Source organism: Oratosquilla oratoria, chromosome 18, assembly GCF_046742065.1.
Source record: "Oratosquilla oratoria isolate Oo_2021 chromosome 18, ASM4674206v1, whole genome shotgun sequence".
Lineage (NCBI taxonomy): Eukaryota > Metazoa > Arthropoda > Malacostraca > Stomatopoda > Squillidae > Oratosquilla > Oratosquilla oratoria.
The window spans coordinates 45,093,624-45,119,803 of NC_134794.1; the positions used below are offsets into that span (position 1 = coordinate 45,093,624).

The 26,180-nt window shown below is 41.3% G+C and overlaps 2 protein-coding genes across 6 annotated transcripts in view; one reads left to right on the forward strand and one right to left on the reverse strand.

The window, feature by feature from the left end:
* Nucleotides 1-2,407: 2,407 nt before the first annotated feature.
* The window catches only part of LOC143035188 (ankyrin repeat domain-containing protein 40-like), a 62,125-nt gene continuing 38,352 nt past the window's right edge, over nucleotides 2,408-26,180 (forward strand). For all 4 annotated transcript variants that reach the window (XR_012967296.1, XM_076201875.1, XM_076201869.1 and 1 more), the window contains exon 1: nucleotides 2,408-2,474. Coding sequence is in view for 3 of the 4 variants with exons in the window: in XM_076201875.1 (XP_076057990.1) it covers nucleotides 2,447-2,474 (28 nt within the window). In the remaining variant the exon portion in view is untranslated. The remainder of the gene's footprint in view (nucleotides 2,475-26,180) is intronic.
* Nucleotides 12,106-24,039, reverse strand: LOC143034927 (uncharacterized). Of its 2 annotated transcripts, none has more exons than XM_076201275.1 (2): nucleotides 22,085-24,039; nucleotides 12,106-12,455 (listed from the first exon to the last, which is right to left on the reverse strand). In XM_076201275.1, the coding sequence occupies exons 1-2, from the start codon at nucleotides 22,095-22,097 to the stop codon at nucleotides 12,202-12,204; spliced, it is 267 nt and encodes an 88-aa protein (XP_076057390.1). In that variant the 5' UTR covers nucleotides 22,098-24,039; the 3' UTR covers nucleotides 12,106-12,201. Both variants share the same exon structure in this region; 1 of them encodes a protein (XP_076057390.1).

Genomic DNA, 26,180 nt, shown 5'->3' on the forward strand with positions numbered 1-26,180 from the left:
CAGCAACGATCACTCTTGTGCAAACATGTTCCGTGATAATCGCAGTGCCAGTTTGATTATAAAGGTGGTACCATGTGCTTGCAAGGTGTCCTGGTTTGTGACAGTATGCACAAAGCAGTTGTATTCTTGATTGAGAGCGTTGGCATAAACAATGTCAAGTGCAAGATGTATGTCTTGACATTGTTATGTGGTGTAGACGGTGTGACTTGGTCTATTGTTTGGGTGGGTGTAATGGGTACTGACTGGCTCTGGATCTGGATGAATGCTTTGTCACTGTCAGAGAATTTCCTCGAGCATTAGCCTAGTGTGATAACTGGTATAAATGGAATAGTTCCAGCTTTCTGGAGTGTGTCTGGGTGTAATTAGGATAGTCGAAAATACGACTAATTGTCTCCTAGGTGATATTTAGAACGGAAATGTATCTTCTTACCAAGGACAGGGTTGGCAGGAGTGGGGGAGAAGTAGCACTTTTCGTTAGAATACAATAAATTGTAATATCAACAATTCGATTAAGGAAGAGGATAGTACGGAATATATTTGGGTGGAGATTATAGGCATTAAGGAATAATGCTTCACCTCCAGTCCATGTTTCCTTTACCGTGTCTATACAACTTGTTCACATGGATTTTCATAGATACAATGTGAAATTTTAGTAGATCAGGAAGCGCAAAATTTCTTAGATGTGGTGCAGGATAATTTCCTGAAACAAATGATTACCGATCCTACGTGGGGAGAGAATACTCTGGACTTTTAATAATAAGCACCTAACGAGAAACGTAAAAGTGGGAGATAGTCTACGCTCTTGTGATCATCAAGAAATAAGATTTAATGTTATTTGGGAAGAATTAGATGTTACGAATAATGTTCTATTACCGGACTTCAAGAGAAAGTAAGACTTTGGTCACTTACGAGACCGACTCAGGGGGGCTATGACGGGGTAAGATACACGGTCAGCCCAGACGTCATTACCGCGGTCAAGAGTCGGGTCACGAAGGGTCATGTGTACTTTGGGTCAGGTCACTTACAAGCGTGAGGTCAACAGCCCGGTCAGCGATTTGAATGAAATGCACAGTAACCTAACAAATTTAATTCTGAATGCACAAAATAAATTGATTCCCCTCAAGTCAATACGGAAGAATAGTGTCACGATATTACCCCTGGTCAGGTGACACGATACCCCATCCGGGTGTCAAGGTACCCATTCACCTGAATGACACCCTACTACCACTATCATCCTACTTCGAAGAAACAAGCAGTCAGCCTTCTCCCCCACCCACACTTGGGTCACTCCGCAGCCAAGCGATAGTCCGGCAGTTCGGCCTGAACGACCGTCCTTGGCCAATCACTGGCCAAGACGTCAGCCTAGTTCCCTTATATAAGCTATATAAGCTATGCATTCCCAAGATTCGACCTCTGACGCAAAAAAAAACAAAAAAAAAAACACGAAACAACGTAGAGGCTGAACAACTTCACACCAGGTCGATAGCCTATTATTAAGGTCGATAGCCTTAAAAAAAGATATATATATATATATATATATATATATATATATATATATATATATATATATATATATATATAGACAGACTCGCCTCTACAAAGTATTTCAGCGGCTTTGACCCATCGTTTTTCGTTCATATTTCCGAAATAACTGTTCACATCAGCATAATATATTAGCACAACTTAATTCACACCCTGCCCTAATTTTTGACGTTATAGTGCATTCACAAGTGTATTTATTTACGGCGTTTACTCTTGACATCAAATGTCTCGCAGCCGACACCCGTGAAGTAAATCGAACAAGTGAAGTTGTGACGTCATCACAAACTACCTCGTGTATCCCATCCTCCTCCCCTTCCCTCCTTCCTCCCCATTTCCTCCCATCTCTCTCTAAAAAAACGTAATAATAATTGAATACCATGCACCCGGAAAGGGAATTCAATAACAAGTCTATACATATGATGGATAGGGAAATTATGATAATAAATGGACATGCATTTTATTTCATTCCATACCACTATGGATAAACAGTTCCTCCTCGTCATCGCTGTCCATGGTGATGATGACGGGTTCCATACTTTCATGTATGTTGTCCGATGACCAGTACTCTTCGAACGATCTGGACCTTCTCACAGCACCCGCCCACACCTCCTTGGTTGCGATAAGCGAGGTAGTTTGTGATGACATCATAACTTCACTTGTTCGATTTACTTCACGGGTGTCGGCTACGACACACTTAATATCAAGAGTAAACGCCGTAATTACCCTTGTGAATGCACTATAACGTAAAAAATTAGGGCAGGTGTGAATTAGTCTGTGCTAATATATCATGCTGATGTGAATGGTTATTTCGGAAATATGAGCGAAAAACGATGGGTCAAAGCCGCTGAAATACTTAGTAGCTACCTGCAAGCTTCGCACCCCTCTGGATTGTAATTATTATTGCATGGACAACAGACGACTCGACGTACCAGGTCAGTCTTACCCGTTTTATATTTTCTACATATCTCATTCCCCATTTATTTTTGTTGTGTATTAGGATTAATATTGTTTTGATAGTTTATGTTGTCTCTGATTACATTTCATAATGAAATATGAAATGGTTAACACTCTGTCTTTCGGCATACCAATGGTCTGATGCGTTTCTATAACCCCATTCTAACTTTGTTGTGCCTTGGGCACTCGGCCCTTATGGTTAACAAGTATCTTTCCAGCCTGAGTCATAATAATAGTAATATTAAATGGATGAGGGACAGGCTGAAATATGAGATCGGGATGAAAACAGGACTTTACGCAAGAATAAAAAACGGGGATACACACCATAGAGCCAAATATAACGATATGGCTAGACTAGTTAAAAAGAACACGCACACAGCGAAACGTAACTATGAAATTAAATTTTACCAGACAAGCTAGATCCAACCCAAAAGGCTTCTTTCATCTCTACAGAACAAAAAATAAGGAAATGATAAAAAAAAAAAAAGTCGAAAATGTCATGATAGAATCGGAGGAAAAATGAGTGAGGCGTTTAACAATATTTTCTCTCGGTGTTTAATAAGGAGAGGTTAGATAAGGTACCTGACTGCGATCCTATTTTCAGTGGGGATGAATAAAGTAGACTATCAAATATCAGCATTAATAAGGTAGAAGTAGTTAAACAGACTGAAAGACTAGCTACAAAATCCCCGGGTCCAGACGAAACTTTTCCGAGTGCTTGAGGAGTGTAAATTTGAAATCTGGGACCATTTAACAGAAATATTCAAAGTCGGTTGACGCTGGTTTTGTGCCTGTTGCTTGGGGGTAGGCAAACGTTGTTCCTGTTTTAAAAAATGGAGATAAACCGTCTATATGCAACTACAGGCCAATCAGTTTGACGTCAGTTATAGGTAAAGTGCTTGAATTAATAATAGTTAATAGACTCAGAGATCACATCGAGGGACATAATTTGATTCATGACTCACGGCATGGTTTCTCCAAGGGTAAGTCATGTGTGACTAATCGTCTATCTTTTTACACTAACGTATATAAGGCATCAGGTAACAATGATAGTTACGATGTCATTTACTTTGACAGCAAAGCGTTCGACAAGGTGCCCCTCCAGTGACTACTAAATATATTTGAAGCCCATGGCATAGGAGGAAAAGTGTTAGAATGGATTAGAGTTTGGATCAGTGATAGAAAACAGCGGGTCACCATAAATGGTGTAAAATCCAAATGGAGTGTCTCCAAGTGAAGTTCCCAGTGCTCGGTTTTGGGTCCCTTATTTTTCATTATGTACATAAACTACTTGGACAATGGGATTAATAATGACATCAGTAAGTTTGCGGACGAAACCAAAATAGGACGCCTAATTAGGTCAGTAGACGCCGAGATTCTGCGGGATGATCTTAACAAATTGTTCACATGGTCGGTGAAATGGCAAATGGACTTCAATATTTTAAAGTGCAGCGTGTTAAACGTAGGGCTACACAACCCCGAAAACATATAGCTTAGATAACACGTTTTTAGAGAAAACTGAGTGCGAGAGAGACTTGGGAGTTCTAGTGAGTCCTGACCTTAAATCCATGAAGTAGTGCATTTGCGCGAGGAATAAAGCAGAGCATTAGGTTTTATTGCTAGGACGGTTATGAATAGAAGTGCAGAGGTAATTATCAAACTCTATCTTCGTCTTATAGAACGGACATCAATTCACTAGAATCAATACAGAGGAGAATAACCAAAATGATCCATGGACTCAGAAATTTACCTTAAGAAGAGAGGCTTAGGCACCTTGACCTACACTCTCTGGAAAGACGCAGAGTGCGGGGTGATCTAATAGAGGTGTTCAAGTGGATCAAAGGCTTTAACAAGGGTGACGCAAACATGGTCATCATATTAAGACAACAGGGCAGGACTCGCAGTAATGAATTTAAATTGGACAAATTTAGATTTAAGAAGGAAATAGGAAAGATTTTGTTTACTAATAGGGTGGTCAACGAATGAAATAGACTTAGTAACCATGTAGTTTTGAGAAACGGTTAGACAACTTCATGGATGGGGATGACAGGCGGTAATGGGCATGAACTGCCTAGTGTAGGCCTTATGGGCTCTTGCAGACTCCTTCATTCTTATGTTCTTATGGTGATGTAGTATTTGGCTCTTGGGAAAGTCTTTGAAGAATAGTTAACCCGACTGTGGGAGTTGGTGTGAAGAATCAATGCTGTAAAATAAATCGGGCATGAATATACAGTCTTATGTGGCTAGGGATGGTGAGTGATAGAATTATAGGACATTGTTTATAAGAAAATGAGAAACATGCATGCGTATAATATGGAATTACTTAAGAATAAAGAAATAATAAGACGAATTGGCTTGATTGGTGGAAAGATACTTCCTATGATGTTACACGAGTCTTGCTAGTTTTCAGGAATGGAGATGAGTCTTTGTTGGCTCGGGCGTTGGTTGCTGCTGGCGAGGTTGAGTCTCGTCGGCTCGTGCAATAGGTTAACGAAGACTTGTCACGCAGGTATGATGCTCGAAGATGCGCAACGTAGAATTAGGATGACCCGTGTAGAATAAGGTAATGACGTGCGGTGATCTGTGCTATGTGCACTCCTGTAGATGTCTTTTTGGCGAAGTCCCCCTCTCGTTGGAGCAATGCAGCGTGGATGAATTTTCTCGTCGTGGGATGCTGGACGATGTAGCAAAGAGCGTTGCTTCGTAAGTATGATGCTTGACACAGGTCAGCGTAGAGTTAGGAAGTGGCTATGTTCTACAGGATTGTAGATCATTGATGTATCATCTCAGCACGTGGAATCCGCTTGGGTGCCTCGTAGGAATATATGTTGAATTCCATGGAAAATGTAGCGTCGAATCTCGAATGGTAAGAAGATGCCGCCAGAATGTAGACTAGTATTGTTCTACATTAGTTTGAAGGCATTGAGATAAAGGCGTCGCTTGTGTTCTCTTTATTGGTAAGTTTTGACAGTAGCGTAGTCAAGTTTCGTCTGACTCTCGCCACGTAGAGCGTGACGAAGAGAATGAGTGTCGGTTGCCAACATGGTTATAATTACATAGATCTATTTTCATTATGATTAGATTTATGTACAGTGTGAGCACCCATTATAATTTATATATACACATATATACAGGAAGAACATACAAATATTACAGAAAAAACATTATCTCATCCGCCACTCCGTACGCCTTTCACTTTCAATTTTCACCACTGTCTTTGTTCACGACTTTTAAAGTTCTATTCCTTAAGTTTTAATCTTCACTCTAGGGTTATTGAAACTGTAGAGACTTCTTTTCTTCAGTACTTTCTTCGATATTTGCTCTCTGAGTATCATTCAAGGAATCCCGAGAGCCACAAGCTAGGTCCTATTTGAGTTTTGCAGTGACGTAGTGATTTCTTTAGTCCAATGATCTTTAACTTTATATCTAAGATCCTCCCCAAAGGGCGTGATCTTACAATCGTGAACCAATTGAATTTTCTCCTCCACCCTTTCTCCAATCAGATTCGTTGTTACAAGTCTATATGCAATATTGTTTACTTAAGCAATCTCAAATCTCTGCATAACCCACTTAGGTTACAAGTAGTCAGCAAAACATACACGTCATACAGGCCCCCGGCCATTTTTATAACTCAAGGCGGAGAACGAAGCTATACAACTGCTCGCTTACGAATTGTTGTTTACCAAACACTCAACTCATAAAAATGTAATCCACGCTTTCTACCTATTCTCTATCAGCCTCTTACATTATCATATCGACGTAATTAATAATTTGCCGTAAGGTAACTGTCACGTCCTTAGCGTGAATAGAATATTGTGGTTGTGCTGTGAATAAAGTCTCTTGTTTGTTTTTTAAAGCACGCTTTGCGTGAATATGATGTGTAGTATATTTTATAATTTGTATTGTTTTTCATGAAATGTATGTCATATATAACCCATTGCACAACACCTGTCTGTTGGGTCGCGCTTCATTCCGTTCTGTCATGACGCCAAGCTCAGGAGAAACGTTACATAATTTGGCGGGGAAGCTCATTCTACTTTCCCATTGGTTAAAGTGATTTTAAGGAGGAATTTAATTATCCTGTCTGAACTCTGTCACTCGTCCTAACTGTGCACGGTTTTACTTTATATATATATATATATATATATATATATATATATATATATATATATATATATATATATATATTTATATATATATATTTATTTATATTTTTTTTTTTTTTTTTTTTTTTTTTTTTTTTTTTTTTTTTTTTTTTTCTCCTTTTCGTGCTAGTCTGGCCAATTGGTGTGTCGCGACAGTAACATTGTATGGCCGACTCCCTAGTCGGGATGCAGGTGGATTTGACGGTCGAATCTGAGGTCAACCCAAAGTGGCTGCGGGTCGGGCCAGACAATAGATGGTTCGGTGAAGCTTGCTGATACCACTAAGATTTGACGTCGCTTAGCTAATGCGTGCGCGTGTGCGCGCTAGTATAGAATTAATCGATGCAATCTACAGGCATTTCTTGGAACATTATGTATAATGACTTGGACAATTTTTAATAGTGATGTTGATAGTGATGTTTTAATAGTGATGTTTGTGAATGACACAAAGTTAGGACACCATATTATGTCGGAGGAAGATGCAGGGATGCTGCAGTAGGATCTTGGTAAATTGCATGGTTGGAGAAATGACAAATGAACTTGAATATCTCAATGTGCAGTGTGTTAAATGTAGGATTACACAACCCAGGTAACATGTATACCTTAGATAATGCCATATCAAATAAAACAATGTGAAAAGGACTCAGGAGTGTTAATGAGTCTGGATTTAAATTCAAGAAACAATGCATTAGTGCCAGGAAAAGGGTTAACAGGACATTAGGATTTATTGCTAGGACAGAGATAATCATTAAATTCTATCTGGTGATAGACCCATCCATGTCTATGTGATACAGTTTTGGTCTTCAACATATAGAAAGAATATTAATTCACTAGAATCAGCACAGAGGAGAATGACCCAAATGATACAAGGGCATAAAAAATTCCCATACGAAGACAATTTAAGCATCTTAACTTACACTCTCTGGAAAGACAAAGGGTGCAGGGTGATCTTATAGAAGTATTCAAATGGGTCAAGGGTTTGAACAAGATTTATGCAGGCCAGGTTATCATATTAAGACAGCAGGAACATTGGAAAAAATAGGTTTAAGAAGGAAATAGGCAAGAACTAGTTTACCAATAGAGTAGTTAACGAATGGAATAGACTTAGTAACCATGTACGGAGTGCTGAAACGGTTATTTTAAGAGAAGATTAGATATCTTTATAGAAAAGGATGACTGGTGGTATGGGACATGGAACTGCCTAGTGAAGGCCTTATGGTCTTTTCTTATGTTCATTTGTTCTTATACAGCAAAAATCTACAGGGAAGGGAGAGGGCTAGAGATAGGTATGAGAGGAGAATGGTTGTGAATGGATGATAAATTGACATGGACCGAAGGGATTTCTTCTTGTCTGTAGAGTCATTTCTTGAATAGATGAGGAGAGGAGGGTTGCCATGTAATGATGTACTGTGGAGAAACCAACTACTGTATGGGCCTACTGTGGAGGAGCTGTGCCTTGTTGCATTGCTTCTGATCCAGGCAATGGGTGGGGGACAAAGATGACCTTTCATCCATAAAGAACAAAGATAAAAGAGAAAACAAATGGGTGTGGGATAGGTCAAGGGTGGATATATGCTTTGGTTGAGCCACCTATAAGGAGGGAGGAGCCTTTTGGTGTATGTATATATGTATTGTTCCTTCTGGTGGCGCCAAGATACGAGTGTAGAGTGGGTTATTCACTCCGAATCCCAGGGTCCATATAAACTCGTGGCTGGACCCCCAGGGTCTCAGGTATTTTGCGTCTGACCCAGGGCGATGGGCGAGATGCAGGGATGGCATGTCATCCAGGAGGACCAATATGAGAGGGAGGAAGTTGTGGTGAATGGGGGTGGAATGTGTGGGAGTGAAATTATGCCTTTTGACTTTGTGTGTGTGTATTGTTTATTTACTTAATTGTTGTATACAGGAGAGGAGCAACGCTTCCATCTGTCAGAACCAGAACCACATTTCCATTTTCATTACTGGGTATTAAATGGATTAGTAGGTTGAAGTATTTTATTTGAATAAAACTGGAAAACTCAAAAGTTGTAACCATGAACAAAAGATGAAAATGGCACGACTACAACAAAAATTGTATTCAATTGTATTGGCTTCAGAGGGTTCATCAGTGGCTCTGAATCAGAGCCCATCTATACACAAAGAATTCTTCACCTTATTTCATTTGCTCATTAGACCATCATTTCCCTTCCATCTTAGCTCCCCTGCATCAGAGTAATTAAATTAAAGTGACTGATTTTCAGTGGAAACCTTGTAAAAGTAGATTTAGTATCTTGATTTAGTAGAATAAATGATCTACCAAATAAACAGTTAAGAAACAGTATATTCACTCTCCAATTTGGCGATATCGTCTCCACTTCAGTCCACAACGTTAGCATCTTTGCCTCCTTATTCTCAAGGATGATGCGTAAGGAGAAATTTGTCACATTGAGTGGCCAGGTCTGAAATATGCGTTCCACTTTCCTACTTTAAAGAAGTTCTTTTATTTATTAATTTGTTGGTTCCACCTGCTTTCCTTTTTCATTTTTTCCTTCAACTCCATTGTCGTGGTCTTTCACTGAAATTTAGACAAATCAAATATGGTTTGACTATAACATGATGTAATTGTAATGAGAAAACAAAACAAATGTAAAATTAGAGCTCGGGTAATGTGGGTATCGTATGGTGACAGCAAGCGCTCTAAGGAAGATCAAGATGCCCCACAACACCGCCGTTTTGATTTTGCGCCTGCTCTCTCGTGGCTAATATATATATATATATATATATATATATATATATATATATATATATATATATATATATATATATATATATATAATACATGCTTTCTCAAATCAGTAAAATCAACCATCATGAGTCCACTGCTGAACAAAGGGCTCTTTCATAGCATTCCATGATTCACATGACAGCGCCAACCTCTGCCACGCCACTCCTGCGAACTTCTCTATCTCATCTCTCCACCTTCTGTCTGGTCTCCCTCTCCCACGCTTCCCATCTCGGGGCGTCCACTAAGTAACACACTTGCTCCATCGCTCACCAGGCGTTCGTGCTAACTTAGCTGCCCAATTCCACTTCCTCTCTCCTACTGCCTCCACAGTATATTTCAATTAGTCTGCTCTTTCACCCAACTTGCTCTCTTTCGGTCTCTCAGCGTTATTCTCATCATAGACCTGACTATTCTCCTCTGTGAAGTCCTTAGTTTTGTCTCCGCCTTCGTCAATTTCCAAGTCTCACACCCGTAGATTACTGCTGGCAGAATGCATTGATTGTAAATTTTACGTTTCAAACATAAAGGTAGAGAGCCTCTTAGGATATTATTATACTTACCAAACACGTTCCAACCAATTGTAATAAGCCTTTTTATTTCATTATCATGATCTTTGGTCACTTTCACTATCTGGCTTAAATGCGTATGACTTCAACTTCTTCAAGACTCTCACCATCAATTATAATCTCTTTACTTTGAACTCTCGTGTTGAAAATTACTTTAGTTTTGCTCGTATTCTTAAACCTATTTTGAGACTTTCCTTGATCAGATCACTCAACAAATCTTAGGTGGTTCAAATATTCGACATTAATCTTTAAACCTTTCACTTCCTAACTCAACTTCCTGAAAATCTCTTCCAAACAAGCTGTAAATAGTTTGGGTGAAATTGTATCGCCTTTCCTGACTCCTTTCTCGATCTTGACATTTTTGTATATTTATGTAGTCGAATTTTAACTGTACCTTTCTCATAAATATTTTCTAGAACCTTTACGATCTGTTCGTTTGCACCCTGCTTGCGTAGCGAGTTTAGTATTGCTATTTGTTCTACTAAGTCAAAGGCCTTCTTGTAATATACAAAAGCTAAACAAAGAAGTATATTGTATTCTTCCGTTATCTCGATTTGTTGTTTCATCGCCTGCAGATGGTCTAGATTCGAATGTCTGCTTCTAAAGCCTGCCTGTTCTCTCGGTTTCCATCTAAAACTTGACTTAGTCTATTTGTAAGGATCTTGGAGAATACTTTATATACATTTGATAGCAAGTTAATTGGTCGGTAGTTACTAAGATTCTTTCACTTCAAAGACTGAACTTTACATTTTTTTCACACAAATAGTACGACTTGCAGTCACATCACATTGTAAGTACATGTAGTGTATTTATCTCGAGAGTGCTGGCGGCAAAGTTCGTTTTCTATGGTGATCGCATCGGCAACGTTCGTTTTCTTCGGTAATCGCGTAGAAGGACCTCGTCAATTGGAATTGCGTGGCCCAAGAGAAAGGGCGGTAACAAAACTGGTTGTTGGAGCTCCGTCCATTGTAAGTCGTGATATTCGAAGTGATTTTTTCGTCGAAGAATAACTGGTGGATACGTGTTAAGAGGTGATTCCAGTTTAGTAATAACACCCGCCCCCCAAGAGCACGAAGAAATTCCACACTTCCCTCCAAACTGCCTCGAGCCTAAATGATTCATGATACGGTTCTAATCCAATATTACGTAAACACATTTTCACTTCTTTCTTGTTTGCATATGAAAGCTCTATTTTTTCTATGAACTGTTATGTTGGGTTAGGGTGAGTTATGAGCTACTGAGTAATGTAAATTTCATGTCAGATATCCGTGCTTGCGTTATTCTGGAATTTTACCCGCGGTACACCTGTATGTATCCACCCGCAGCATCCTCTACACCTCATAGAAAACCTCTATCACTTAGAATATGGACAAAAGGTACTCTCCAAATTGCTTGGAAATATCCCATCGTTATCCCCTTTCCCAGACCAGGTTAGAATAAATATATCCAAATAGCTAGCACCTAATTTGCAATAAGGAAAATCTGTACACTAAAATAAAATCTCACTCCAATCCGTATGACAATTTGAGCGCGCGTGTGGTATCTACTGAATGGTACATAAATATATTGGATATTCATGTTTTCATTATTTTTTATTTTGCTTGTACATTGCTTTGTGTTATTAGATCTTATATTTATAAGCCGACAGTCCACGGGACTATAAAAATAACCGAGCAATTGGGTCTACCCCACACCTATCATAACTCCAACTTCCTTCCTTACACTAAACCCCCAAATCCCCCTCCCTCCCTCATCTTATCTATCCTGCCCTCTAATTTATCTTTATCTTATTTATATACTAAGAACCGAGCAAGTGGGTCTGCCCCACACTTATCATAACTCTAACTTCCTTTCATTTCATTCTTTCCTTACACTACCCCTCCAAATCCCCCCTCCCCCCCATCTTACCTATCCTGCCCTGTACTACTAATTATTTCTATTTTACCTGTTAGTTTACGTGTTTATTTATTATTATTATTTTTGTACAAAATATTTCTGGGCTGAAGAGTCCATTGACAATTATTCTTTTACAAACATGCAACTAGATATGTAAATTTAAAGTTGCCCCAAAGTGCATTATCTTCTGTTAGATTGTCGTGGGTTTGGTTCGGTGTGGACAAGCCATGAAAAATGAGACTCACAATAACACTAAAACTAAGGTTTAATGGTTAATATGCTCGGAGGGAACGGACGTAGTCTCGTTGGGAGAAGGTCCGGAGTGAAGGCCTCATCAAGCGTCGTGGCTGTGGGCGAAGAGCCACAGGAGGGAATGAGACGACTTGCTGGAGCGAACTGGTCCCGAGGCAGCTTGCTGGGGAGAACTGGTCCCAAGGCCTCTTGCTGGAGAGAACTGCTGCTTGGAGTTGAGCCCGGGAGAGAAGTCGGTAGAGAAGTCGGGAGAGATCTGCTGAATTCTGGATTCTGAATTCCTAGGAAAGACCACCCGCTTGCGCGGTATCGGTTTCTGTGGGAGGGGAAGAACGTCTGTAAGAAAATGAAAAGATAGTAGCGTATAAGAGAGGGCTATTACCACCGGGCGAATTAGCGAGCGATTTGGGGCAGTTGGTGGTCGTGGCTCGGGAGAAATGGACTGGGAGCTTGGATGGGGGCGCCGACGCCGGGATTAGGATCACCAACGAAAGTTTAGAAAATGGTAGGAGGCGTAGTAGTAGAGAAAGGTGGAAAAACGGAAAAATCTTTAGTGGGAGGTAAACTGAAATGAGATGTAGAAGAAAAAGTTAGAAAGGAAGCGAATTTTAGTCGAAGAAAAAGGAAGTGTAGATGTTTGTGTGTGTGCCGTGGCTATGTTCGTGAAAGGTGTGTGTGTGTATCTTACGGGAAGTGAGTAGAGTTCACTTCCCGTGTGTAAAGCGCGTTCCTGATAAGCCACAGGTGGGGCCTGAGTAGCCTGCTTTTCCCCAGGTTGGGTTTGAGATCCTGTAGAGTTGATCCAGTGGCGGTGAGAGGGGGTGGGGGGCAGGCGGGCGGAGATGAGATCTGGATTCTGGATTCTGGATTCCAAGAAAAGACCACCTCGCTTGCGCGGGATCGGGTTTTGTGGGAGGGGAAGAATGTCTGTTAGAAAATGAAAAGATAGTAGTGTATAAAAGAGGGCTATTGCCACCGGGCGAATTGCGAGCGATTAGGGGCTAGTTTGTTGTCATGGCTTAGGAGAACTGGACCATGGGCTTGGAGGGCAGCGCTTGACGCCGGAGGTTAGGAGATTGGGATTACCAACGGGGTTAGGATCACCAACGAAAGTTTAGAAAATGGTAGGAGGCGTAGTAGTAGAGAAAGGTGGAAAAACGGAAAAATCTTTAGTGTGAGGTAAACTGAAATGAGAAGATGTAGTAGAAGAGAAAGTTAGAAAGGAAGCGAATTTTAGTCGAAGAAAAAGTAAGTGTATATGTTTGTGCGTGATTTGTGGCTCTGTTCGTGAGAGGTGTATGTGTGTATCTTACGAGAAGTGAGTTGATTTCACTTTCCGCGTGTAGAGGGCGAACCTGATAAGCCACAGGTGGGGCGAGCGTACCCTGATTATCCCCAGGTTTTGGGTTTGAAGTCCTTTTAGAGCTGATCAAGGGGCGGTGCGAGGGGGGGGCAGACGGGCGGTGTACACCCGCCTGCCGACGTCAACGAAGAGATCAGTGACCAGAACGGGAGCGGCAAGGAGATAACTCCCCGCCGCCACCGCTGGCGAGCGCGAACCAGAAGAGACACAGGTGGGGCGAGCGTACCCTGATTATCCCCAGGTTTTGGGTTTGAAGTCCTTTTAGAGCTGATCAAGGGGCGGTGCGAGGGGGGGCAGACGGGCGGTGTACACCCGCCTGCCGACGTCAACGAAGAGATCAGTGACCAGAACGGGAGCGGCAAGGAGATAACTCCTCGCCGCCACCGCTGGCGAGCGCGAACCTGATGAGCCACAGGTGGGGCGAGCGTTGTCTGTTTATCCCCAGACTGGGTTTGTATTTCTGTATTGTAGTTTCAGTGGCGATGCGAGGGTGGGGCAGACGGGCGGGTGTTGTATGGTCTCTTTCCTTCCAATCACAACTCTGAAAACAGAGAATTACGCGATTGGGAATTGTGTGTAAATGTCAGAAGTGTAAGCTCGCTCACCAGCGTCAGCGAGAGGCCAGCGTTTGGTTGCGGGCCGGTCGGACAGAAAGGTGTCCCAAGTCTCTCCGTCAACCAGCCTGCGGTCAGATTGGGCGTACTGAGAGAGACGGTTTGGGCCTCTGCTTTGCTAGCGAGAAAGTGTGCATGTGCCTCTTTTCTTCCAAGCACTACTCTGAAAACAGAGATTTACGTGACTTGGGAAATGTGTGTGTGTATTTGCATTGAGATCTGGATTCTGGATTCCAAGAAAAGACCACCTCGCTTGCGCGGGATCGGGTTTTGTGGGAGGGGAAGAATGTCTGTTAGAAAATGAAAAGATAGTAGTGTATAAAAGAGGGCTATTGCCACCGGGCGAATTGCGAGCGATTAGGGGCTAGTTTGTTGTCGTGGCTTTAGGAGAATTGGGCTAGGAACTTGGACGTCTCGGCGAAACGCCGACCTTTTAAAGGAGGCTGGCGGGAACGTGGGGCGCTTTCCAAGTTCCTGATTGGCTGATCAGCGGCGCGTCACCACAAGATAAAAAAAAAATTGTATATTTTTTATAATTCAGATTTAAAATATAATTTTGAATAAAAATTAACAAACAAAATTAAAATTAATTTTACAATTTGTGGAAGAGAACGGTACTTTGCTTAGTTGATTTCTGTAGAAATCCCGTTCCTGCGGTTGCTCCTGCTTCGGTCTTTAATCCTCCTTGGATTCACAACACGCAGTCCCTATGCTATTTTTTCTTCCTACCGTCTGACTTCTAACACAGTCAAGTCGCGTCCCCCCTTCATTACACTCACACACGGTTGGTAGAGTACCAGACTGTCATTACGGCGGTGCCGGCGGTACCTGGTTCAAATCCTGCCTAGGGCTGAAATTATTTCAGTATCGCTGCGCTTTGAGTCGTTACTCCGACTCTCGTGGGCGGGGAATTGGGGACGTGTGTGCGTGTAAGGTCATAGTATTACCCATAGGTCGGTCATACGAGCTCTGAGCTCTCTTCCGGGAGGGAAATAGCTGTCGATCACGAGTACAACACATGATCCAAAGACCAAGGTGAATCACACCCGTGGCCCTCACTGCACTGCCCATCCGCACCGCCCCGCGGACATTACGTCCCACCCAGGGTCACCAACTCCTCGCGCCTTTTGACCCCCCCCCCCGGGGGTGCCAACCGCGCGTCCCCGTCTGTGCCACATTCACACCACACACCCTTTGATCTCGAGGTCAAGCTTTTCTTCGTCTCCTCCATCTACTTCATAGTCCTGCAGCCATTTCGGAGGACGCGTGTCGCGGTGGGGTCTCCGCGATACAGTCCCCTCATTCACAACCATGTCGTGACTCTCTTCCTCATTTTCTTCGTCACCCACTTCCTCGTTTTCTCCATCATTCACCACGCGACGAAGATCCAAGATATGTCGCGGCACTCCCTAGACAGAGACGTTGTTCCGTGAATTCACCTCTGTTACGATCCCTCTTATCCAGTGTGACGTGCACTTCCTATCATTTGGCCTCACTCATACTTCCTCCCCTACATGTACTGAGGCGGGGCCTTCTTCAGTGTTGGCTGGTAACACTGGCCCTACCCGGGGATGTCGCCAATCGAAGTTAAGCAAGGCTCTTTGCGGAATCGAGCCTTCGTCTTGGCCTTACCTGGGGGACATATTATACCAGAAGACTGCCTCTGTGAGTGGTATTAGCGCCCTTTAGGTGATGGACTTAATCGTGCGATGGTGTCGTTCTACTATTCCATTTCCACTCGGTCGGTAAACAGCCCGAAAGAAGCGTCTTGCGTTCCACTTGTCCAACATGTTTTTCAGCGCCCCCGACCGAAATGCTGTGCTATTATCCATCATGACTTCATCCACCGGACCCCGTTCCAGAAATATTTCATTCACCACCCGTGAAATCTCCTCTCCAGTCTCCGTCTTCAGCTCCCGCCAGACGGCGAAGCGTCCCGGACCGTAGTCAACCATCAATAAGTATATGCCTGGCCGATAGTGGGTTACATCAATCGCCAGCCTCCTCCGACTGACATCGGACGCATGCTCTCACCGCCTGCCGGACTTCTTCCCTCGATATATTCGGGTCGACCTTACTTGCCAGGAACAATGACCTATCGACACCTAGGTGGTGAGTTCCATGCAACTCTTTCGCGCAGAGGGACCCTGCGGCACACACTTCAAACTTCTCATCATGTTCTTCCTTCGCTTTCAGCCAGCTTTTCTTCACTCTGGTTGGCGCATCTGCTTTGTTCATTCCCGACGGCATCTCACTCACCCTTATCTTCTTGCCGAACTCGTCTATTAACTCCCTCAGGGTCCCAAGACGACGCTTCACAAGGACCTCTGCAACACCCTTCGTGCGCATTCTCTTCTGAGCCGTCAGTCCTGTGTTCATCCATCATCGAGGTATGAGTCAGTGGCCTTCTTCATCGTTTCAGTCTTCTCCAGAACGGTCTTCAGGATCCTCGTCATGATCCTCGGGGCTGAGCACAGTCCAAGCCACAGTCTGGTTAAGCAATACATTTTACCTTTATTTCTTACTAGTTGGTATTTCCATAGCTTCTTCGCCACGTGAATTTGTAGGTAAGCCGCCTGTAGATCTACAATCGTAGACGCATCCCCTCATTTGGCGCTGTCTGCGAAGGGTCTCATTACATACGTCTACAAAATCATCGCCAGTATGACACCTCACGAACTGGTTTAGTTCTCGGAAATCCAACACCGGTCGTACTTTGTTTTTGGTTAGCTGTACCACTGCCATCAAAGTCAAGATTCCACCCTCCACAGTTTTTTTAATATTATATTGATAACATTTTATAAGGAATATATGAAAATTAGTATGTATATTATTATCTTGGTTTTGATACAACTGCAAAACCTATATATTGGCACTACTTAGGAAAATTTGAACGCCTAGAATGAATAATTATTGTACACGTATTAAGGAGGGATAATAGTGTAAATGTACATGCCATGTGTGGTATGAAGTGCAGGTATGTGTGTGCAGTTAGCACCCCCTGCACGGGGTCAAAGGTCATCGCGTAGTAAGGAGGGCGAGCTTGGCCTTGGCTGATGCGTATGGGCAGTGCGTATGTGGGGTGAACGGTGAGAAGGTGCGAGTGATGAAAGTGCAGTGGAAGAAAAATACAGACAAACCTTACCTCGAGTAGGACTGATAGGCGATACGAGTGAAAGAGAAACTAGTGAAAAGTCTTCGTTAGGGACGTTAGCGAAGAAACAGGAATCGGAACCAGAAAATAACGTGGATAAGGTAAGTGATACATCGCTCCGTGAACACACCATGATAGATATGAAATTTTTATTAAGTGGAGGTGCATAACCGTAGCTCATGCCGTAACCATGCGCTCTGACTGTTAGGGCAAGCAAGAAGTCACTACTGGAAATTGAAGTGAGGGATTCGAAACCGCAACTAAACGAAACAACACACTCCCGACTACACCAATGCTCATGACAAAAGTCAACCTGTTAATTATTATTTCTCGTATGTTTGGCCCATTCTGTCGTAGACTAAAACAAGTAGGGTAGCTGCTTCGGATTTTTTGTTTTTTATTAGGTTTTTAGTTTGATTTTCTATAAAAATTTATTAGATCCCAAATCACTGTATGTCATCAAGTTCAAAATATAGATATGGTTATTAGAATAATTGGTTTCGATGAACATGCCTTTTTAACTATGTAAATATTTTCTTACAGGCTGAACATTTTTAACGGCTTTTTGATATTCCGCTCACACATCTAAATGGGTATAGGAAATGACATTTACTCCCTAATTACCATATATCTATTTTCCTGTCATAATGACGTTATCACACCACCAAGACCCGACTTCTAAAATACAGACTGGAAGTTTGAAAGAGAACCTAAAGACGAAACAAGGACTGATCTCTAGAATGCTCCACACAAGAACATAGACGATGCGGTGACAGAATGGTATGAGAATATACAGGAGAAAATATGTCACAGTATCAATCACCTATCAAAGAACAATTCCAGAACCTCACACCAGCCATATGCTTCTACTCCAAATTCAATACAACAATCTACGTTAACTTGTTAATCAAATAGGATGGACTATGGAACTTGGAAAACAATATAGGAAACTACAAAACGATATGTAAGAATTTGAATGTGACCAAGCCTTCCACCAGTCTGTCCTACCAGAAGAAATATAAAACAGTTTCTCTTCTTCAACATATTGTCATAGTTACTGTCACCGTCATTATCTTTATTTTTGAAACTTAATCTATTTACTTTTACTTTATTTCAATGCTATTCTACCAATATGATCATCTTTCTACATTTTTGCCTGTGTGTGATTTGAGATAAATGTGAAGGGGAGCCACACGAAAGTTGAGTACTCATGAAGTGTGGAAGAGTGAAAACGGTTGAGAACCACCGCTGCCTGTCATCTGGGCTTTTGGGAATGTTCAGTGATGGATAGATATTCGTAATTAGGCTAATTACGTACAGTATACATTTTCGAGGCACTTTGTGCCTTTAATGTTATATTCATAATAGACTCCGGGAATTATTCCAGTATCATGCAAATACATTTTTCATTTCTTTCGTTTTTGAATTTTAAAGATACAGTATATTTTTCTATGGAATGGTTAGGTTAGGTTACGTTAGGTTAGGAGTTATTGGATCATATAGATTTCGTGTTAAATATCCGTGTTACGTGATTCTGGAATTTTACAATTTTCCGTTGTCTGTAAACGTAAGTTACTTTATATTTCAACCATTGGTCAAAGAAATGTATTATGTTTGTCTTGGAGAAGAGAAAGAATGACAAGATGCATTCCCTGAAACATGAAAATTGTTGCAAGAGAAGTTTGGGTTGGGTAACATTGTCAGATTTCCCTTTTATACTGCTTCCGTCAGACGATTTTATTCATCCATTAACGTCGCGGTACCCCGTCGGTGCCCAAGACCAGATAGGAAAGAAAAATGAATAGGAAATATGGGAGGAAGACACGAGAAAGTCGAAAAAAAAATAGTAGAATCGTCCAAAGTAATTTCTAGTGAAACACTGAACTAATAGTTCAGGTTTTTTCTGGGACAAGAGCAAATAAAGCAATTGAACGCAGAAATATAAAAATCTATCAAAGACAATAAGAGAGAGAAAAGTGAGAAATACATAGGGGCCACAAGTAAAATGACAAGGAAAATAATAAGATGCAAGGCTATAAGAACACCACGAAACAAAATACAAATTAACAGTGCAACTTTACAAAGAACAGATGCTCCGAAATGAGCTTCAAACTCACAAAACTTGAGAAATTGTTATAAAGTATATACACAAAAAATTAAGCCAGACACTGAAACCAACTTCCCTTCACCAGTAAGCATAGAGAAAGAGTGCCTTTAAAATGCATAGGGCCCAAACAATATGCCAAACTACCATTTGAAATATTTATAACCAGAGACACTATTAGCGTTCACATTAGGCTCTTCATCAACTGCTGGAAACACAAAATTAAAAGAGATTCGACTAAAATAATGGCGAAGCAAGCAGGAAGAGCAATCAACCATATCACGAAATTTGAGAAGCAATGGAAAATAAAAGCCAATAAATCCAAATTCGAGGTGATCCCAACAGGGAAGTATAACTTCATAATAACAGTAGAATACTCCAAATCTGTCAAACTACTGGGACTCAAAGGTACTCAGCGGGGCATGCTTCTTTCCTTCCACTAAACCTTTAATCCCCACTCCCTCCCTCTCCCCCATCTTATCTACCCTGCCCTCTAACTAACTGACTCATGTCAACGTCAAATTAAAACAAGCCAAAGCCACCGCGGCAAATCTAAGGTGCTTAAAATATATATGATCAATAAGCAATGACAGAGAAAGTCAAAGTACAACTATGCAAAGCCATGGTGAGACCTATAATATAGAATATCCATGCGTCTCTCTCAACATCCTATCGAAAAACCAACTACACAGTTTTCAAAACTAGTTCCTCAGCTTTACCAGCGGACAAACCCCACCATTTCAAGACACAATTGAAGAAGTCCACGAGAGAACCAACATGGATCCTCTCATCATGAGACTACACCGTATAACGAATCGAGCCTGGTATAAATTACTTGAACATCCCACTACGCCAGAATATCTGAAAGGAAACGAACGACAAGAAAGACCACAACCCCATGCCATTCTACCAAGAGCCTAAACACTATCACCACAACCAGTACACATTGCATCAGACCAACCTAGTAACTAAGTAAATTGCAATGGAACTCAAGAAAATAAAAAAGAAAAGAAGACAGGCAAGCTGGTTTAGTACTCCCAATAAATACGCAATGGATGTTGTCCCCCTCCTTTAATTTATTAAACTGTCTCTCCTTTCAAACTTGAAACACGGCTCTCTCTCAAAAAAGGATGCTCGTGTTGTCCTCTCATTTACATAACTACATTCTATTTGTTTCGTCTAAACACATTAACAGTTATTTGTTCTTTGTAAAGTTGTACATTTTGACGTCCCGAGTCGGGCAGCATGTGTAAATTGGTGTTGTCGATATATCTTATAGTCACCCCTAAATTGTAAAACTTTACAAAAAATTAACAAATCTCTTTAACATTTGTTTTTTAAAATTATTATACTATATATATTTAATTTAATGAAAAATAATACATTCTTAATAAATTATGTAAAATATATATTTCTATTCTTTTTTATTTTATTTTATTGTATACAACTTTTTTATAGAATGTATATTAAGAGAAAAAATTATATAAAAATACTGTACAAGGCATCTGCACAGGCGAAAAATGGAAATATATTCGGTTTTTGGAAGCAGAATTTATATTCTGCTGATATAGTATACTTATGTAAAAGCTCATGGCAACGTGAACGAACGCAAGATAAGCTGTCCACAAGGTGCCACTGCAGTGACGATACTCAGAGGAAGCTGATAGACACTAGTCATCGAGTCACTTCGGGTCCGAGGAGAGAAGCTGTCAGGGGCCATTACTCAAAGTAGATACCCTTCCCCCTTCGCCGCGGCCAAGATACGGACGGCGAAATCCCCATGTAATTATCAGATGTGCGCGAAACCGACCGAGCCACAAGCTCCTTTTAATGACGTCATAGTAAAACTGCCTGGTTCACGCAATCTGATAGATGAGACCGGTGTCCGTAATTGAAAGCCTCCAATCCATTGACGTAATCTCTGCGACTTTACTCTTGCAAACTTTTCCGTCTCGCTTCTCTATTTCATTTCTAATACTCTCTTACTCAGCGGGGCATAACTACACATGTCAACGACAAAGAAGCAAAACACATCGCGGTAAAGCTTCGAAGATTTAAAAGTAATATCGGAGAAAACCAAGATGCACCTGTACAAAGAGCAGGGCCATTAATAGACTATCCACACATCCCTCTCAATGCCCTATCCAAGACCCAGTTTCAGAAATGATCAAACTTTCAGAACAAATTCCTCAGATTTGCCAGTGGACAGATCCAACCATGTCAAGAAACCATAAAAAAAACTACTAAACATCGGATTCTACTGCATGGGCAAGACAAAACACAACATTGTGGGTAAGGAGCTCACCCAAAGCCCAAAGCTCACCCAAGGCCCACTACAAAAATATACAACCTCAGACCAGCCTGAATGATCAGCCTACACAATTAGAAATTAACAAAGCTTAGCTCAACACATATGACTATACAAGGGATGTTACCCCCTCTCTAATAACCCAGTGTACTTCCTATTTTCTTTAATCTTTCCTGTCCTCTCTAGGAAAAAAAAAAAAAAAAAAAAAATGAAAGCCCGAGAACAAAACACTTGATTACCAATAATTATAACGTACATTCAACTTTTTAGGATTTTATACTCATCAATGCAGTTACTGACTGTGAAAACCTATATTAACAGTGGATATATATATACATATATATGTATATATATACTGTATATATATATATATATATTCAACCTCATAAAGATACTATAATCAATTAAAAAAAAATTCTTACCTTTACATAGCATACTTTTCACTGGATGAAATATTCTTTAGTAATTCTGGAGTTGATTTCAGCACACTATAAAACTCCATACATGTATGCTTAAGATTCAGCTTTGTCGTCAGTAATGCTCGAAGAGTTGGAACTTTCAGCTGCATTTTCTCAGATGTCCAAATTTTATTCATGTGTGAGAAAGCGCGTTCAGTACAAGCATTTGTTCCAGGAAGGCAGAGCATAAACTTAACTAATTCTGACATGTGTTGGTGACTAAAATCTCTGGCTTTGAAATGAGTGAAAATTTGTGCCCACCGCTGATCTGTTGGTAGGTTTGACTCATTCCACTGAGCTACTTTTTCAGTGATGTACTTGGAAGCACAAGTAAACTCAGAAAATAAGCTTGAGTCACATTCTATGTCAAACATTTGTCTTTCAGCTGCAAAATCCATTGTTTTCTCAATGTCTGACCAGGTTGGAACTTGTTTTAGTGAAACCCACTGCATACACTCAATATTAGGTATGTTAGCTGACCACTGATCCAAGTGCTTCACACATGTGTCATAAAACTCACTATTACTTTTCTTATAGCTGAAGGATCAGCTAGCCCCTCATGCTCTAATTTTCCTACTAGGCTTCTTACTGAGTGTGGCATGAACACATCTACTTTTGACTGCAGAGTTTCCTTCAAGTTAGATACAGCACTCAACACTTCCACAGCAGAAATGCTTTCTCCTTCAATCTCAAGAATCACTTAAGGTAAACAATGCAATGCTTGAGAATGAACAAAACTGAGCCATATTTCTGCTTGTGGACTCTCAAAGAAATTTTTCAGCAACACTGGGCATCTGCTTTGAGTTTGGAAGTATGATTTTAGATCTATAAACAACTTTAATATTCTTTCCACTGCAGGCATTAATGCCAGCCACCTCGTTTTGCTATACCCCAGTAACTGCTTGTATTCGATCTCCACAGTCACAAAACTCTTTCAGCTCCTCTACTCTAACAGTGTAGATGTAGAAATATGAGTATATTTTTACAACAACTGCCTCTATATCAACTGGGAGACAGTCACTAGCAGCCAGCACAGCATTATGGACAATGTGTGCAAAACATCCAATTCCAATAAGTTCTCTGCCAATGTAGTCATTCAGTTTCCTGAAGATATTATTCACTCCTTTTCTTGCTGCACCCCCAAAATTACAGTTAGTATTATCACCACAAAGACCAACTAATTTTCCATTCAACTCATGTTTCTCAATGATTTCTTTTAAATACTCCACAACTATCTCCTGGTTGAAATTTTAGGTCAAGGGGTTTCACTTGAGCACCTTCATATGGATGAAAGAAGTGAACCATAACAGAGAATAACTTTTTGTTGCCATGGTTGTTTGCATCAGTTAACAGTGTAATGCAGTGGGCATCCTTCATTTGACTCTCAAGTTCTTTCTCAGCATGGGGTGCGAATACATTTGCAACAATTGCCTCACACTTCGTTCTAGCACACGAAAATTTTGGTTCAAAGCATGCTTTGACAATTCTTGTTGCACAGTCCGTAGATCTAAAGCTATGATTTTCTTTGATTGTGTGGTAAGCCCACAAACCTTCAGTAGCAGCCATTTCTAGATCCTTGTCGGTGGGGTTGGCACTTGTAAAGTAATCAGTAACAACTTTACTCGAGGATGCACTGATATCAACTGACTTGTGCCTCTTGGTGTCAAGATGTTGACTATATCGCTGACACCTCCATGTGCAATGCTTAAGTCACTTTTACATTTCTCACATCGCACATCACTTTGTGAAATGACTTTTTTATGAATGGGTATTCACGCTGCAAACGTTCATTGAATGAGCACTTCCTTTTTGACATCTTGATCAATTAAGACAGTGACACACGTACGGTAGTTTACGTGACGGCTGCTAATCAAACACTGTCTCTTGGTGGACGGGAATCGACTTGGTTGAGTCGCGAGCGTCACGTTTCAAACGTTTCATACGAGTACAAGACACGTATGGCGCTGATGGTACGAGCCAAGATCTAAGAATATATTTAGACCTTGGTACGAGCAAGGTCTTGGGTACGAGTATACACGGCATGAGGTTGACGAATAGTGAAATTGTAAAATGACATAGATTATCAGCCTTATTCCCTTAAAATGTTGGGCAGCTTTGCTGCAAAGCTGCCCCACATTTTAAGGAAATAAGGCTTCTTTGCAGCACAAAAAAGCGGGACAAATTCAGGAAAAGCGGGACATTTTGCAAACTTATAAAATAAGCGGGACAGAGGTTAAAAAAGCGGGACTCTGGTTACCTTAAGTATAGGTTACTTTCCCGTCTCAAACCAAGTACCTGTCTGTTTTGCCAATATATAAATGTATGTGTAAAAATTTAGAAGATAATCCATTGAACTCTCATCTGGGAGGTGGTTTGGTGGGTCTTATGTTGCGCGTCAACAATCCATCACTTCAGGGAGGACATTGGCGCACGTCAAGTGCACCGCGTGCCTCAATTTGAGTGTGATCCGGGGATAGCCGGGGTCAGTTCTCCACTATTTGACACGTAGTGTAATGGGACCTTTACCCTACGTTGGGGTGGGGTCACTGGCACATTGGATGACCATCGGCCGACCCTAACTACAAAGGCCACTTCGACCTACTCTACTTCGTAATGCACTTCTGATGCATCTCTGAGCGCACTCCGGGCGCTTTTCACCCATCTTTATCTATTCTATCCACCTTTCGCCAAGAGGCCCTACTGAAGGTAGCTGGTGAACCTTGAGCATTTGCCACGCGGGGGATCCTTAAAAGGAACCAAGTCGAATCAGTAAGGGTGGCATCATTTTTACTGATAAACAGGCAGTGTTCTTACTGCCACTGATAGTAATATGAATAGGACCCCATAAAGGAAGGTGCTCTCACCCAACTGAACTCCATCGCCAACAGCACGATAGAGAGCAACAATAGGCACGGTAAGGGACTAGTAGGTAAGTGAACGGACGATCAGAGAAACCCGCAGTGTAGGAAGCGTGTGCCGAAGTAGGGAAAGACAACAGTCACTCAGACAGAATGATCAAAATCAAAGTACCTCGGGCGACCCCAAATAGGGATCTCGGCAGAAAATGAAAGAGCTGTATATGGAAACGAAGGTTAGATACGCCATACTGGTAGACCTTAATTATGGCCACATAATTATCACTGCAAGGGAGGAAGATGCAATGTCTCTTAAGAGGCATTCGAACAATGGGTCTAAACGGAGAAGATAGGGTGTGTGGGTAGGAGGGAGGTCACATGACCTCTTCGGCGGGCCGAAGCCTGCTTATGGCACGTAACTCAGCCCGGCCAGTCTACCAAATTGTTCTATGTCTTTCATGTTTCCCCAAGATGGGCTGGCGTGCCAGCAGATTCGTGCCACCCACATTGTACGTAACTTGTCTAGACCAACTTTGAGCCATGTGAATATGTAATGGGGATAGTCAACCAGGTGAAACCAACCAGGAGGGACATCTTGGGGAGGGCTACAGAAGTGTTCTAATGAGCTCTGCGGTCTAATTGCCGGACATCAAGACACCTTGTCACGATCTTGACTTTACATTGTCTGTAAGAGAACATTTTAAAGTAAATGTCAATAATAGAGTACATATGTCTCCAATCATTTTTCCCGCTTTGGGTTGATGTAGTTGCAAGCTTCGATGCCCATGTCTTCTGATACGAGTAGATATTCCTTAAAAGTGCTGAGTGGCAATAGCCCCTTATACTACTATAATCTAAATTTTCTACAAATTTCTCTTCCCCTCTTCGACCCCGCGATAGTGGGTGGTCTGTCCTAATTATACCCGTTGCACTGAGATCTGGCCGTTAGGGCGGAGCACTGGGAGTTCCCCTGTGGTGCCACATATAATTATTTTATAATTTTATTTTATTTTATAATTCTATCTTATAATTTTATAATGTTGCCTCATATGATTATATTATAATTTTTTGTCACACACCACCACTGAGGTAAAAATCAAAGCAATTTTTTCTATACAAAGGTTTCGTTTCTTTAAGTCTAGATATGGCATATGTGCATGAGAGAGCGACGTTGCCGCTACATCTAATCTCTGGCCCCGCCCCCC